The following is a 15,767-nucleotide window of genomic DNA, read 5'->3' as shown; positions in this document are numbered from 1 at the left end:
GGCCGTTTACAGCAGACAGGACAGCAGCGCAGGAGGGTGCGGGGTACGCGAGAGCGATGCTTTAGCTTTCTGCTGCCTTCAGTTTGGGAGGCGATAGAGCCGCTAAAAGGCAAACAGACCCCAAATCCGCAGCATCTGGCCTGCATGTGGACGCGGGGACACATCAGCTGTCACCCAGGTGTGGCTGCGCTCAGGGTTTAAGCACTGTTGGGTCCCACTCGTGTGGGAAGCGCGTGGGGTCTCTGTGGGATCGTGCGACCTTTTATCGGCTCTGTTGCCACTAGGTGACACTCTTGGTCCAGCGTGCTTGGTGGCATCCAGATGTTCATGGCCTCTCTGGAGCGGAGGAAGGTGGACTCGGACATGGACATGGACATGGACGTCCCTTTGTGGGTGAGGAGGGGACACCAGCGCCTTGGCTGAAAACCACTGGGCTCTTCCAAGGGTGTTTGCATTGTGCATTCCCCAAGCAGGGGAAACCTTGGATCCCACCGGTGCCAGGACGCCCGGTGTGGTTGTGTCCTCAGAAACAATCAGACGATGCTCAGAGCCTGAGCTGAGCCCTGGGAAAGGTCCCACTGGCTCAGGAGGGGACAGAGGCTCTTACTGTCCCTCTCCAAGCCCTGGGGACTCTGCGTGAGTCTGGAGAGCAGCAGTTTGGGTGGGGAAGCAGGACAGGGTTTGTGTTAAGGCAGCAATTGCCATGGCAAAGGGAACGGGCTGAAAAAGAGGTCCTGTGTGTTAAGATAATGTTTTTTTAGGCTGTGAAGTGTTGTCCCAGGGATGGGAGCTTTGCAGAGACGTGGAGAACCCCACAGTGTCACCAGCCACCATCATGTGGTCCTTTTATTGGTGTGCAGTGGAAACAGCAGCTGGACTTAGCAGGGTGACTGTCCCTGTGAACACCAGGAGCTGCAGTTCAAGATGTTTGGAGCAGGATGTCTCCACCTCCTCTCTACACAAAGGAAAAACCAATATTTTAAAGGTAGCAAGTCAGGCTCTGCCCAAAATCAGCCCTATGGGGCCATCCCAGTTAAAGGGTGGGATGAGATGTTGGGAGTGGATTGCACACTGGAGGCCACTGCGTTAAGCACTGGACTGGCTGGATGTCCTCACCGAGGTCTATTAGCCTCCAGCTTTACTAAACCTGCTCACCAGCCCCTTCTTTGTGCTGTTGACACTGGGGTGGCCGTTGACAACCTGGTTTTGCTTTCCCTGCTAGTGGAACTGGAGAGCAGAGCTGGTGGAAACCCCAATCCCTGCAGATGTGTCCAGAGGCGCAGCACAGGGAGCACAGACAGGCCAGGAGAGCTGCTGGAGCAGAGAAGCTTTTGCAGGGACCGCGGTAGGATTTGGACCTCATTTTAAGGCAGTTTTTTCTAAACACATATTGCTTCGATCAATTCAGATTTATTTCCCCAGCCAATAGATCCAAACCAAATGTACAAAACCTCCCACAGACCGGCCTGTGGAGGACACACTTCTGATCCAGTCTCCTTGCCTGCACTGGTGTGGCCAGCAGGATCAGGGCAGTGACCGTCCCTGTGCTGGGCACTGGGGAGGCCAAACCTCGAGTCCTGGGGGCAGTTTTGGGTGCCAAGAAAGCCTTTGAGGTGCTGGAGCGAGTGGAGAGAAGGGAACGGAGCTGGTGAGGGGCTGGAGCACAAGTGTGATGGAGCAGCTGAGGGACCTGGGGGGTTCAGCTGGAGAACAGGAGCTGAGGGGAGACCTTCTGACCTCTGAACTGCCTGAAAGGAGCTTGGAGCCAGGGGGGTTGGGCTCTGCTCCCCAGGAACAAGCGCCAGGAGCAGAGGAAACGGCCTCAAGTTGCGCCAGGGGAGGGTGAGGTTGGATGTGGGAACAATTTCTTCCCCAAAGGGCTATGGGGCATTGGAACAGGCTGCCCAGGGCAGTGCTGGAGTCACCATCCCTGGAGGGTTGGACAGACGGACATGAGGTTCTCAGGACACGGGGCAGTGCCAGGGGTGGGGAACAGTTGGACTCAGTTATCTTGAGGGTCTTTTCCAACCAAAATGATTCTGTGATTGTAAAAGCTCTGGAGACAAACCGAGGTGCCCCTGGCTGGGTGCAGCGGGGCTGAGGACGCTCAGCTTTGTGCTGTGCCGTGACTTCCTCGCCGAGCACCAGCTGGGATCGGTCTGTGCAGCCGCGTTGTGTTTTCCCAGCTGGGGCGGCTGCCACGGGGGGCGCTCAGGGTGGTTTTTCTTGCTGGTTCCCAGCACAGATGGGACGAGGAAGCGAGGGTTTCCTGGTACAAGCGCTTTTCTAAAGAAACCTCCTGCTGCGATCAGAGCCTCGCGTGTGTGCGCTGTGCCCTGGGTCCCCGCCAGGACGAGTGACGCAGAGGTGGCCGGGGGGTTAGAGCATCCCAGGAGAGGGTCCTGGGGAAGCGGAGGGCGGGCAGACGCTGTGTACAGACTCCCAGGAGAGCTTGTCCTGGTACCAGTGATGGCAGCCGCTTCCCAGGGAGCAGTTTTGGAGGTGCAGAGATCAGGGGGGGCCATGGGTGTGTGTGTCCATGTGCAGGGGAGAGCTCTGCTTCGCATCTCCCCCATCCTGTGCTCAGACACCCAAACTGCCCGTTCAGCCGCTGAAAACAGCACGATGAAGTTGTGGAGAAGGTGATGAGAAAAGCGAATCTTGGTAAAGTGACAGATTTCTGTCCTGGGGTGGGTGACACTGGGGGTGCAGCGGGACGGGGCCGTGGGGTGTGTGACGTGCACAGCTGGAGCTTGTGCGCACATCTGCAGCAGCATCGTCCCTGGGGGGCCTGTTAGCGAAGGCTTCGGCGGCAGCGTGGGGAGGGAAGGGACACGTCTGGCCCTGTGACCGCAGCGCAGGGACCGGGGGACAGCGGGGACACACACATGGCTCCGGTTTGTGCTGGAGTCAGTGTCAGCGGCTCTGGTCTCCCCCAGCAGATTCGCAGACGTTTGTTGGAAGAAAAAACAAACAACAAAACAAACAAACCATTTTGGCAGCTGGGCAATTCAAAAAATATAAATCCAGCTCGGCCAAGTGCCCCAAGATACTGGCTGTGACACTGGGAGGCGGTGGCGTGGGACACAGAGCAGCACTCACAGATTCACAAGCGTCTCCTGAGCGGGATGGGATGTAGAAGCCGCCAGGACCCACTGGCTTCTCTGACCTGTTGCCTCCCACTTGCCAAAGGGCCGGTTGCCACAGGGTCCTTGGCTGCACCGAGGGATCCCCAACAACCCTGGGTGGAATTCTGCTTGTGCCCTCCGTCCCTGGCCACAGATTGCTGGACAGTCAGCCAGCAAGTCCTTTCCGTGCCGCTGGCTGCTCGCTGAGCAGGCGGCCGTGGCTGTGGCAGGCGGGTTTTGTTCCTTTTTCTTTGGCTTTGCGAAATTTTGCTTTTTAGCGACTGGTGGATGGAACCAGCGCTGCTGGGTCACTGCCCACCTGCCGGGCGAACGCGGGAGGGGAGGCAGAGCTGGAGGTCACTTTAAGGCAGAAAAGGCAACTGTCTGGCTGCCACTTTGTGGAGTTTCCAGCAGATCCCTGTTTTCATTAGCATTTCATTTCATCTCCTCCTCTCTCCCCGCTCCCAACCCCACCTCTTCCGAATCAGCATTTCTGCATCCTTCTCTGTGCATCGCAGCGTGGCAGGTGAAAGTCTGGCTGGCGCCTGCACACACACACACACACACACACACACACACACTCACACCCCTGCACACACCTCTGCTCGGGGACAGACGCCTTGCCGTGATCCTGAGTGTTGCATCTTCCTCCTCATGGGCGACCTGGGCTGGGAGCATCCCCGGACTCGCCTCGGGGCTGCTCCACCGCTCCTGCGGCAGAGCTGAGCTCAGTGGGGCACAGGGCTCTGCAGAGGGGAGCCTGGCTGGGGAACAGCTGAGTTCTGGGGGTCCAGAGCATCCCCAGCATCTGGAGTATCAGGGATCCAGAGCATCCCCAGCATCTGGAGCATCCTGAGGTCCAGAGCATCCTAGGGTCCAGATTCCATGCTGCAGCACATCCAAAGCATCGGAGCATGAAGAGCATCCCTGGCATCTCGAGCATCCCGGAATCCAGAGCATCCCAAGCCTCTCCGGTGTCCGGAGCATCCAGCAGCAGCATCCAGGGACATCTCAGCCGAGGGGGATTTGCAGAGACGAGGATATTCCTGGCTGTGAGTACCGAGGAGGAGAACCTCGCTCCTGCTGATCAGCTCCTGGGAATGTCACTCTGCCCTGATTGCCAGTGAAGTGAGAGGGGGGTGGAAGCGAGGGAGAGGAGGAGGAGAGGAGGAAGGAGGACGGATACAGAGTGGAGGCAGCGAGGTGGCACTTCATCCCCCAGGGCTGGCTCAGCGATGATCACCTAGCGCAGGTCACGGCTGGAGAAGGTCCCCCCAGCGCTGCTCCTCATGGAGGGCGATTCGGGGTCCCCCAACGCCAGCATGCTGGGGGAGCGCTCGCTGCTAGTGGGGAGCAGCTGGGTGGCCGCTTTCCTCTGCTTCATCATCCTGCTGACCGCAGCGGGGAACTTCCTCCTCATCCTCCTCATCGTCACCCAGCGCTCCCTGCGGAACACCTCCAACTACTTCCTGGTGTCCCTCTTCATGTCCGACCTGATGGTGGGGCTGGTGGTGATGCCCCCGGCCATGCTCAACCAGCTCTACGGCCGTTGGGTGCTGCACGGTGACTTCTGCTCCCTCTGGTCCTCCTTCGATGTCATGTGCTGCAGCGCTTCCATCCTCAACCTCTGCATCATCAGCCTGGACCGCTACCTGCTCATCATCTCCCCGCTCAAGTACAAGCTGCGCATGACGTCCTGCCGAGCCCTCGGGCTCATCCTGGCCACCTGGACCTTGGCCGCACTTGCCTCCTTCCTCCCCATCAAGATGGGCTGGCACAAGCTGGACTTTGAGGTCCACACCCCAAATGTCACCTCCCGGGGGGACGAGGACCAGTGTCGGCTGCTGGTCAGCTTGCCCTACGCCTTGGTGGCCTCCTGCCTCACCTTCTTCCTCCCGTCCGCCGCCATCTCCTTCACCTACTGCCGCATCCTCCTGGCGGCCCGCAAGCAAGCGGTGCAGGTGGCTTCTTTTGCCTCCAACGTGGCCACCGCCGACGAGACCGCGCCGCAGGTAAGGTGGCCGTGGGGACGTTGTTCTTTGCAGAACCCAATGATTTGGGTGCCTGGGGTGTCTTTGCCAGCCAAGGGATTTGGCAACCAGATCACAGGGGGGGAGATTTTTGGGCAGATCCACCTCGGCGATGGGAGGACGGTTCTGCCGGGGTGTCCTCGGTGCTGCCCCGTTTCTCATCCCGGCGGTGGTTTGTTTTTATGCTGCTCCAGAGCACAGAAACAGCACGAGCAGAAGGAGAGAAATAAATTAAGATACAGGTGAAAATGCTCAGCGGCACAAAACAAATGGGAGTTTCGCCCCCTTCTTGGCTCTCATCATCCCAGAGGGTTTGAACCTTTATCTGACTTTCCACTTGGAAATCGTGGCCATGGTGGGTGTGAGACATATGGGGGAGAAGGACTTTAAACAACAGCAGATTCCAAATTCCGCAGAGCACCTTATTTTGGAGAGCCAGCTTCTATTTTTGTTACTGGGTCTATAACGGGAGCTGCAAAATGCCTCGTTACTCCATCGCTGGTTAAACCAGCGCGTGTGGTTTTTATAACCCAAACGTGGCTGCGCTCGTTTGTGTTTCTCTGGAAGAAGGTTAATTGCCACTAAGTCCAACAGCTTTAATTCTCCGTAATAGGCTTTATTGACCTCACATCCTACAGGGAAAAGACAAACTTAATTGCCTTTAAATACTTAGATTTAGTTTGTTGTTCTCTTTTAAGAAAGGAGCCAGGACTCCCTGGCCCGGCCAGCTCTCCCACACCTGAAAAGATGTACCTGATATTTAAAAGGAAAATGGGAATCAAAGAATAAACAGATAATATAATAAAATATCTATTTTCTCCATGTTTGCCAGGTGCTTGGACTCTACAAACACATCTTTTGAAGCAGATTTTTGTTCTCTTTTCGGGCAGGAAGTGGAGCAGCAGCGGGGCCTCGTTTAATTATGGTGGAGGGCTGAGATAATAACAACTTAATTTTAGGTGGTGAGAGTGGATGGAGGACTGAGTTAGTTACGGCATTTGCAGGCTGTGATGTTTTAGATTAGTTTGCTGCTCTAATCCATGGCTACAGCTCATCTTCAGGGCATGATTTATCCACACCACAACATTGACTGAGCTGGATTTTTCTATAAGCGAAGTGCTTTAATGATAAAGCCCTTATTTTATGGTTTAAAAAAGAGAAGAAATATCTCGATGTTGAGGATTTCTGTGGCTTCTTCGTCCTGATTTCTGGCTAAGGGACCGTGGCGTGTGCCACCTTGCCAGAAGGGACGTAATGGGGATTTTTGGGCAGGATTTGCAGCACCAAACGCCTTTTCCATGGGTGGGTGCTGTCGCTCACCATCTCGTGTCCCACTGCAGGTCCCCCAGACCCCGACCCAGCCCCCGGGGGGCAGCGAGAGCAGGAGATTCGCCAACAAGCACAGCAAGAAGGCGCTAAAGGCCAGCCTGACGCTGGGCATCCTCCTGGGCATGTTCTTCGTGGCTTGGCTGCCCTTCTTCGTCACCAACGTGACGCAGGTGAGCACAGACGGCGGCTTTGTGTCGGGTTTTCAAAAGCTTTTTGCTTTGAATCCAGCCGGGTTGGATCGCAGGTGCCTGCAGGTCTTGCTGGGAAGCGTCTAGGACCAAAGATGGAAATTCCCCAGGGAGCAATGGCAATGGAAAACCCTTCAGAAGGGTTTTGGAGAGTTCCTACAAAAGGAAAATCATGTTGGGGTGCCTGGAAAATGGCTCTGGATTGGGGCTGAGGTGGGAAACGCTGCAAAGGGGGTTGGACTAGATGAGCTTTGAAGGTCCCTTCCAACCCAAACTATTTATCCAGGAGAACAGGAGCTGAGGGGAGACCTTCTGATCTCTGAACTGCCTGAAAGGAGCTTGGAGCCAGGGGGGTCGGGCTCTGCTCCCCAGGAACAAGCGCCAGGAACAGAGGAAACGGCCTCAATTTGCGCCAGGGGAGGTTGAGGTTGGATGTGGGGAACAATTTCTTCCCCAAAGGGCTGTGGGGCATTGGAACAGGCTGCCCAGGGCAGTGCTGGAGTCACCATCCCTGGAGGGCTGGACAGACGGACATGAGGTTCTCAGGACATGGGGCAGTGCCAGGGGTGGGGGAACGGTTGGACTCGATGATCTTGAGGGGCTTTTCCAGCCCAAACGATTCAGTGATTCTGTTCTATGATTCCAATCCTGCCAGGCCGCCTGCGGCTGCGTCCCCGCTGGCTTCTTTGACGTGCTCACCTGGCTGGGTTACTGCAACAGCACCATGAACCCCATCATCTACCCACTCTTCATGCGGGACTTCAAGCGGGCCATGGGCAGGTACCTGCCGTGCTGCCGGCGCGCGGGGGAGCCCCAGCCCAGCGCCATCTCCCTCTCCATGAGGAACTCCAACAGTGGACCCCGCGCCCCCACCTCCCTCAAGAACGTCCTCACCTTGCCGGCCGAGACCGACTCGCTTGACTCCGGGGCGCTGGGGAATGAACACAACGTGCTGACGGCCGAAAACGACCCCCGGGCTCACCCGGCCCGCGGCGCACGCTTGGTCAACCTCTTCGACGTGGAGCCCCCGGATGCGGAGCTGCAGCCCCGGCAGCTTGGGACCCCCGTGGCCTGAGCCGGGAGACCCCCACGGGGGGTGACGAGACCTCTGTGTGCTGGGGAGGGTGTCCCCAGCCCTAAATTTGGCACTGGACATCGCCCGGCCCATGCAGAGCTCCTTGATACCCTCTGCAAATGCAATGTGAGTCTCCGTGGAGAAGACGTCGTCACCAAGCGCTTCTGTGGGTGGGTTTAAACACTGCAAAGCCACGTTTTACTGCTGAATTAATCTGCCTCGCTTCTCTCTCTCTCCATCCCTCCTTTGCTCACTGTCGCCAATCCCTCCTGCTTCTCCAAGAGCTGCTTCTTGCTGCCTTTTCACCTCTGCTTAGTCTGAATCTCGGATTCCAGACTCTATCTCCCTGAACTCAAACCCAGGTTTGGTTTGCAGCTCCCACAGCTCCACAGGTCACCTCCGTCTCACCAAAAGCACCAAAAGCAGCACTTGGAACCACATCCAGGACTCACAGCCCACGGTTTGGGGCTGCTTCGGTCCACAGAACATCCCGTCTTTTCCAAGTTTAATTTCCTAGCCTGATCCGGGCTGTATTTATCTCGGTTTCTTGCAGAAACAGTGAGTTCCACAGTGAAAACATCATGTTTGATCATGAGCAGCCTGCGCTACGGGGGGTTAAATTGGATGCAAAATGTTCGGCGGCTGTTTTTTGGCTATTCAGCGAGGGTGTGGGTGTTCGGCTTGTTTGTGGCCCACTGGGTATCCTGGCAGGAGGAAGCAACGAGATAAGTTTCCCTTTAGATTTCATCCTACACCTTCCTATTTTTGGCACATGACCATCATACTTTGCTCTGACAATCCATCAATTTTTAGATGATGCAGTTAGAAAATATACTTTATTTCCCCTTCAAATAAGAATCTAAACAAATATGGCCTTTTAAAGGACAACGCCACCCCTTCAACCCTCCTCATAGCCATTAGCAGAGAGAATACGGGAAGTGGGCACTTAAAAATAATGAAACAACAAATGCTTTGGGCAAATTCTCCCTCAAGTGCCTTTTGGGTGCAGAGATGAGCTGGGAGGTGCTTGTTGGGCCCCCCGGCACTCACACTCCACAAGCCTTGCTGCCGGTTTCCGAGCTCACACTAACGAGTTTGTGCTCCTGAAGCTCTCAGTTATACAGACACCTGAGCACAAAGCATCCCAGTTTGTGCCAGGAGGGTTGTGCCGCCGCTTCCTGAGGAGAAACGCTGATTTGGGCAGGAATCGGCCATTTCTCATCTGTGGGAGATGCTGTGGGCGGCTGCTTCACAAGCTCTGACGCAGTGATGCTCCGGTGCCACGGTCCAGCCGCTCCGGAGGGGCTGGAAACGGCAGCTCCAGCTCTGCCGGCTCCACCGACGCTCGTTGGGGGATCCCAGCGCGACGGACGGTGCTCTGAAAGCAGTTTTACTGCTGGCCGAGCATCTCTGCCCAACACAACGAGCTCTAATTTGCTCCTGCCTGTTTGTTGCCGTCCCCGCCGTGTGAACAGTCTGGGCAAGGGAGGGAGGTTTCTCCCAAGGGAGAGCTGGAGGAATCCCGGTGGTTCCCGCCAGGCGCATCCTCCTCTCGTGTGATGTTTTCCGCTGCCCGCTGGGATTTCTTGGCCAGAGGGGAGAAAAAACTGCCACGGCCCTTCTCATCCAGCCGACACTCCTTGGTTTTGACGCCCACAGCTCTTAAGATCGTGTCCATTTGCTTCATGTAGTCCAGGTGGCCGTTTACCTGCGAACAACAAGAGTCATTTAGTGAGGGACCTGTGGGGAGCTTCATCTCAAAAGCCAGTGCTGCTGTGAGACTTGGTTTTAGCTCCGAAAAGCTGAAAGAACGAGTGCTGGAAAAGGCAGCTGTCCACTGAATGACCCCAACCGGCTGTCACCTTGGTGGCACACGCTGCTGGGTCGCTTCTCCTCTGACAGACGCACGTTTAAATGCTTGGACATTGCTGATCCGCGGTGCCGTGCGGGTATGAGGAGCCGATCTGCCACGGTGAGAGACACTCAGGTAGGAGAAAAGCTGCCTTAGCTCAGCTCCCTGTTCTCTGCTAAATTACATATCCTTCCTGTGCCTTGTAAAAACAAAGATTATCTTATTTAAATTAGGATACAGCCATTAAATCTCAGCTACCAAGCATGTGCAGGTTCTTGGCTGGAAGGTGCGCTGAGCTGTCCCACGCCATATAAAACCAGGAATCTGAGAGTTATGGGTTCATAAACCAAATTAAAGTCAACAATATGTACAAAAGCCCGGACATTTTTATTGTAAGGTGGTTTCCATGATAAGATAAACCCTTCTGAGATGGATGGTGGAGTGCATCCTTCCTCTCAGGGCACAGGAGGGAGAGAAAATCCCCTCTGAGATGGAAATTATTGTCATACGCTAACGGGTTGGCTGGAAGGGCAGAAACTTCTCTGGTTTAGGTGTCCTGTGCATGCCGAGCATTTCAGATCCTACTACAGACCAGCTTTTGGATCTCCTGTTGTACTCACAGCCAAAATGGGAGTGAAGAATCCCAAGGTGGATTTATAGCAGGTTTTTTGGTGGTGAGGAAGGTGTGGTCAGGCTGAGCAGGGTTATGCCAACGCTCCACTCACTGGCTGGCCTGTGGATTTCAGCCAAGATGAAGATTTGAACCCTAAGATATTTCAGCATCTTTGCTAAATTCTACTTCTAACAGCTTAAATCTGACCCAGCCAGAAAGCTCAGGCCTCTGGTTTTCCCAAATCTTGTAGTAATTAGGGGATTTCCCCAGCCGGGAATCCTGACACCACAATCCCAGGTTTCCACCTTCCCAGCATGGGCACGAGCGTCCCAAGAAGGGGCTGATGCTCACACAAGATGTTAAAGCGCTCGTTGCAGAGCTCTGCGAAGAAATCTGAACCTCAAGCAAAGCTGCTCTTCATGCATGGGCAAAATTCGAACCTCCGAGCTGCGTGCGTGAAGCGGCGACATTTGGATGCACTTAGGACTTGGAGCAAAATGAAGGATTTAATCAGCGCATTAGTAGTGCAATATGTGACTTTCATCAGTCCAGATGGCTCAACATGCTCTTGATGTTTTGAACAGATTAGTTAATTAAAATAACCATTGAAGGACTAATCGACTGGCTGTTAAGAGGTGTACATTGTTCTCTGGAAAAGCATGAACTTTTACTGCGCAGTGCTCAGTGCAACAGAAAGAAATGAGCCCAGTGTTGGGCAAGGTGGAGAGGAACAAGGAGAAAATGGACTTACTGGGAGGAGCTGCTGAAGTCTCGCGGTTTGCTGCGTTCTGAAAGCTCTGCGGTCATTACAATCAACCTGCCCTGGTCAGCGCTCGGGGATTTCTCAGCCTGTTCTGTCACTGAGTCATTAGTCAGAGAGAACAATTTCCTCTGCCACCCTGAGGACGAGGTTTTCATAACTCCTCTGCACCCAGCAGCTTCTAGGCTAAAACAACAGGGAATTCCTCTTCTGGAGCACCATGATCACTGAGAGCCGCTGGGAATGAGCAATTCTGAAGAGCCTGAGCCTGTCCTTATGTGCTAAAAGAGAAGCTGAGCCCTCCTGAAAGCCGGTCTGCGTGCAGCTCTGCTAATACCACTGAATCTCCTCAAAGGAAACACACTTCTGTGTCCAGAACAGCCCAGGAGAGGATTCCACACAGCCCTGAGAAGCGTACGAGGAGGTAGGACTCTCCGCTCCACCGCGACATTAAGTACTGAGCCATCGGGAAAAGAATGGTGAACAAATTGCCTTGAAGCCTGAAAGCTGTGACAGTGTCCTGGTGGGAAAATTCAGCAATTTGGCCTCTCAAAAGCCTGTTTTCATCTGCAAAGCGAACAGCTGAATTCCTCCGCTGGGTGGGCTGTGCTGGAGAAGGGTTGGGAAGGTGTAAAACATTGCTAAGGGACAATAAAAACTTTAAAGAGAAATAAACAATGGTCTCAATATTTGTCAGAACAAAGTGCAGGAGGCGTTTCAAAATAAATGGAGTAGAAAAGAATTCTCATAACCAAAGCAAATAGATTTACGCTTGTTACAAGGAAATGAAAGCGATGGGGTAGGTTTATCAGCGAGCTCAGGTGATTCCTCCCCTGTTGTACCTGATTTTATGGCTGCTTGGACTCGCCGGAGAACACAAGCGAGCTGCCCGCATCACTCAGCACGGCGCCGAGAGATCTTCAGAGAAGCACAGACCACAGCTTTCCTCAGGATCGACCAGCTGGCTGAACAATGTGGTCAGTTTGGCAAGGTTTTCAAGTTCAAATCCACCTCAAAGTGTCGAAATCATCATTGGGTGGGAGAGAGAGAAAGGACAGAGCAGCCGGGCTCTGACTTCCCCCTGCTGCCCTCGGCCAAAGGAAATCCTTGACGGAGGATTTCAGAGGAGCGGGCGTGTTGTGCAGCACAAACCGGGGATTCACAGGGACTCTGCAAGTCGCAGGAGCTCAGGTTGTTAAAACAGCCGAGAATTTCACCTCTCTGATTGGTTTTGAGCCCATCACATCCAAAGAGCAACTCTACCATGCAAGAAAAAATACCCTCAAGTTACAATGTCTCCGGAGCTTTGTTATTTCAGCAGGAGCAGTAATGACTGCCTTGCAGGGCATCACAGTTTCAGGGTTTTGACAAATACGCTACTTTGTGTGGTGTGATGAGGGTTCAGTGGAGCGAGCTGCAGTTCCTGACGCTCAGGTAATACTCACACCTCACTCTCCAGCAGCAAATTCTTCCGGCCGCTGTGTCAGATATGTTGTGTACACACAGTATGAAATGCAAACTGCTTCCTCCCGACACAGCGCCCGCACCGTGGTTATTGCCACACAGCTCCAGCGTTCACTCCCCGTTGCCAAAAGCATCGGTGAACTTGTTGTTCAGGAAGAGAACCGCGGTACAACCCTGCACTCTGAAATGAACCCCCAGCTGCTTTGGGGTAGCACTGGGAAAGAAGGGATTAGATGGTATAAAGAAGGTTTTAAACATAAACATCAGAAAAGGAGAATGATGCTGCCATTGAAAGCAGGGGAAATGAAGTTTTAAAGTCAATGTGAAACTTCATCATAGCCTAAAGAACTTTAATGAGAGAACAGTACTGACTTCTTCAATAATTGTTATGCTCGCTGCTGGACTTCCAGCCACACATTCCTACAGCCCCCAAACTCGCAGGCTCATCCCTGGTCTCTGCTGTGCTAAAACCGCCCAGAGAAACTTCAGCGCCCGTTACTTGGCTTGTGAGCCTCCGTGAAAACGCTCTGCCCACGTTCTGACCCTGAGCATTCCAGCAATATTCAAATGTTAATGCAAAACGCAGCCTACGATATCCCGTTTTGAACAAACAGCAATCATTCTAATACACTGCAGCTCAATTACTGCCTTGGTCTCTGTAACAGGTGCTGTCAAATAAATCTCCTGACTAAATCAGTCCCATTGCAACCATTAGGAAGGCTTTTATAACCGCATATTGCTGAGTGGGAGGACATTTTTCTCTCAGTTTTTTTTACTGACAGTCAGATTGAAAACATACTAATCAAGAGAGACGTGCAAGAAATGCCTTGGAGGCGAATTCCTGTTTATACTGAGGTCTCCCAGCCCTCTCCTCAGTTAAGGATTTGGTGCAAAGAGAAGCAGCCCCTTTGGATGTGGTCCAGGTTTCATCACGGATGGACTGGGAGATGCCTAAAATACTGAGGCTGCCTGCCTAGTATTTGCACACTGAGCACCTTTGCATCATCTGTGGTTTATTTTTCTGTCACTGCTTGTCCTTTCTTACCCCTGGCAGGAAACCGATGGGGATCTCCAGCAAGGGATGGAGCTGGGAGCTGGCCCCCATTAGAGAAAATATCTCTCTATATATTTCTGTTATGCTACCATGCTATATTTGCAGCAAAACCCACCTTTGTGTTCTTGCCACTTAAAAATACTGCCCCTAAATATTTCCTTCCCCTTTCAAAATGTTCACCAGAACGATCTGTGTTTCTTTTCATAAAGCTGCATGGTCCGGAAAATGGACCAAGAGAGGGACACCTGCTTAATGCAGGTTTTTCTGCTAGCGGGAGTTGATCTTTTTTCCCCCACTGCTTTGCAGGAAGGTTTAGCAAGTGAAAGCATCAGCTCTTTTTGAAAAGAGAGAAGCGCTGGGATTGTCTGTTGGCATCACGCAGTACGGATACAGATGCACGACAATAGAAGATGAGCAGATAGCAGCTCTGCAACCATTATTCATGGCGCTGAAATGTAAATACCGCTCCTTTGGGGGAAAAATGCTGCGAGCCAGGCAGGATAAATTGTGCAGGACTCCGTGAGGTTTCAGAGTTCACGAAGCAGAAGGTCAATGGCAAGAGCATCTCTGAGGAGAAGTCAAAGAGAGGAGAGTAACATGGACTAAACCAACAGGAAAAGTCACCCCAGTGCCACCACGGCTTGATTTCTTTGGCCTTTTTTCTCTTCAGGCCTGTAACAGATGTCACTGCTTGCAAGCGACTAATGGCAACTCTGGGGATGGTGACAAACTGGACATGGGAGCGTGTGGAAATACTAATCAAGGCAACCCAGTAGGATGCAAAGGTACAAGAACAGTATGGGACCATGTTTGAAAGCCTCTGCTACACCACTTCCTTCTGGGAAGCTGCTATTTTGTTCTGCAAAGTCTCTATTTTATCTGCACAGCGTTTTCTGGCAAGGGCTGTACAGAGCTGGGTTATAATGAATGAAGTGAGCTGGTAACAGTTGGGTATTTATAGGCTCAGCGGGATGGTGCTCCAAAAAATCTGAAAGCACTTAAAAGTGTCTTTGGCTCCAGAGCAACTCTGACAATCTCTACCAGCTTTTGGGGACATTTAAGGCAGGAACAAAGACACAGAAGTACCCTGAGCTGTGTGCTGGGCATCCTGCAGTCCAGTTTGGAGACAGTGAAAAATAAGTTTGAACATGAAGATATAGAAAAAACAAGATTGCATGATCAAGATTACAGCGAATATGAATACACAAGCTGAGTTCTGCATGGTTTTCTGTGGAAGAGCTCACTCATGAGTACAGAGAAGGCAATGAGATCATTAGTTGGCTTATGGTAATTGAGTTGATTATTGCAAGACATATAATATAGTGGCTTATCAATGACACCAGGTGGCTTGGAGGAAGCTAAATGTCTGCCAGACATGCAGGTGAACCTCTTTGTGCTTCCTGGAGCAGCAGCCCAGGTCCAGACCAAGGAAACAAGCCATCAATATCACAGAGCTCCTGTCATTACAAACTGGTTCCCGTACGACGGCATCAATGCAGCCCAGGGGACCAAGGTACAAAGCCGGTGACCTTGCCCTCGTACGAACCTGAGCAGCGGTGAAGCCTCCACCGAGATAAGATTGTAGGTTGCAGCTGCTCCTCAGGTGTGTTTGAGCTCCAGATTTCCCAGCGGCTGATTCTACCTACCTGCTGATCTGGGGCTTGCAAGACAGCAAGGTCTTTCTTGGGGAATAACTGCATTTTCTGTCTCTGGTATGAGACATTTCAGGACTGAAAAACCCCGAAAACATCCAACAAGAGAGGCAAATTCTCATTATCTTGCTCAATACAGAGCACTGGTCAGGCCAACAAAATCCATACTGCAGTCTGAGATGAGACATATCAAAGAAAGGAAAGAAGGACAATGTACATCAAGGTGCTCTCTCCAGCATCTCATCTTCCCCTCATCAAGGAGTGTGAGGTTACGGTGCTGCAAGCAAAAGTCAGATGGAAAAAACTGAGAATTTAAGAAGTACTGCTTACCACAGCTGAAAGGTCCATGTTCACCATCCTCCTGTCATCCAAGTCGACTGGCTGCAGGCCGGCGACGTTGAGCTGGACAGAAGAGGTTCTGTATACAAAGCCCAGCAGCCAGTCCCCCCTAGGAGCAGAGCAGAAGAACGTGAATAAATCCTGTTGCCAAACCAATGCGATACATGACTCCTCAGAGCACAAGGGATGTCTGGACCCAGGAATCAGAGCAGCTGCTGCGTTCAGGGCGGGTTCCCGGAACATCGTAGCGTTAAGTCTGAATTTAATCTTGATTCCCGGGTGT

At 52.8% G+C, this 15,767-nt stretch overlaps 2 protein-coding genes across 25 annotated transcripts in view; one reads left to right on the top strand and one right to left on the bottom strand.

Annotated features, from left to right (window-relative positions):
- The first annotated feature begins 160 nt into the window (after window positions 1-160).
- Window positions 161-15,767, top strand: part of HTR6 (5-hydroxytryptamine receptor 6) — a 44,199-nt gene continuing 28,592 nt past the window's right edge. For 19 of the 22 annotated variants that reach the window (XM_065038051.1, XM_065038070.1, XM_065038069.1 and 16 more), the window contains exons 1-3: window positions 161-5,140; window positions 6,499-6,657; window positions 7,331-9,737. In XM_065038051.1, coding sequence (XP_064894123.1) covers window positions 4,418-5,140; window positions 6,499-6,657; window positions 7,331-7,750 — 1,302 coding nt within the window. In that variant the 5' untranslated portion in view covers window positions 161-4,417 and the 3' untranslated portion in view covers window positions 7,751-9,737. The remainder of the gene's footprint in view (window positions 5,141-6,498; window positions 6,658-7,330; window positions 9,738-15,767) is intronic. The other 3 variants (XM_065038073.1, XM_065038072.1, XM_065038058.1) reach the window with 1 other exon arrangement.
- Window positions 8,568-15,767, bottom strand: part of TMCO4 (transmembrane and coiled-coil domains 4) — a 32,547-nt gene continuing 25,347 nt past the window's right edge. For all 3 annotated transcript variants that reach the window (XM_065038049.1, XM_065038050.1, XM_021295215.2), the window contains 2 exons: window positions 15,476-15,593; window positions 8,568-9,458 (listed from right to left, as the gene is read on the bottom strand). In XM_065038049.1, coding sequence (XP_064894121.1) covers window positions 9,180-9,458; window positions 15,476-15,593 — 397 coding nt within the window. In that variant the 3' untranslated portion in view covers window positions 8,568-9,179. The remainder of the gene's footprint in view (window positions 9,459-15,475; window positions 15,594-15,767) is intronic.

Source organism: Columba livia, chromosome 21 (assembly GCF_036013475.1).
Source record: "Columba livia isolate bColLiv1 breed racing homer chromosome 21, bColLiv1.pat.W.v2, whole genome shotgun sequence".
Taxonomy (NCBI): Eukaryota; Metazoa; Chordata; class Aves; order Columbiformes; family Columbidae; genus Columba; species Columba livia.
This window is presented reverse-complemented; position numbering and strand designations above follow the sequence as displayed.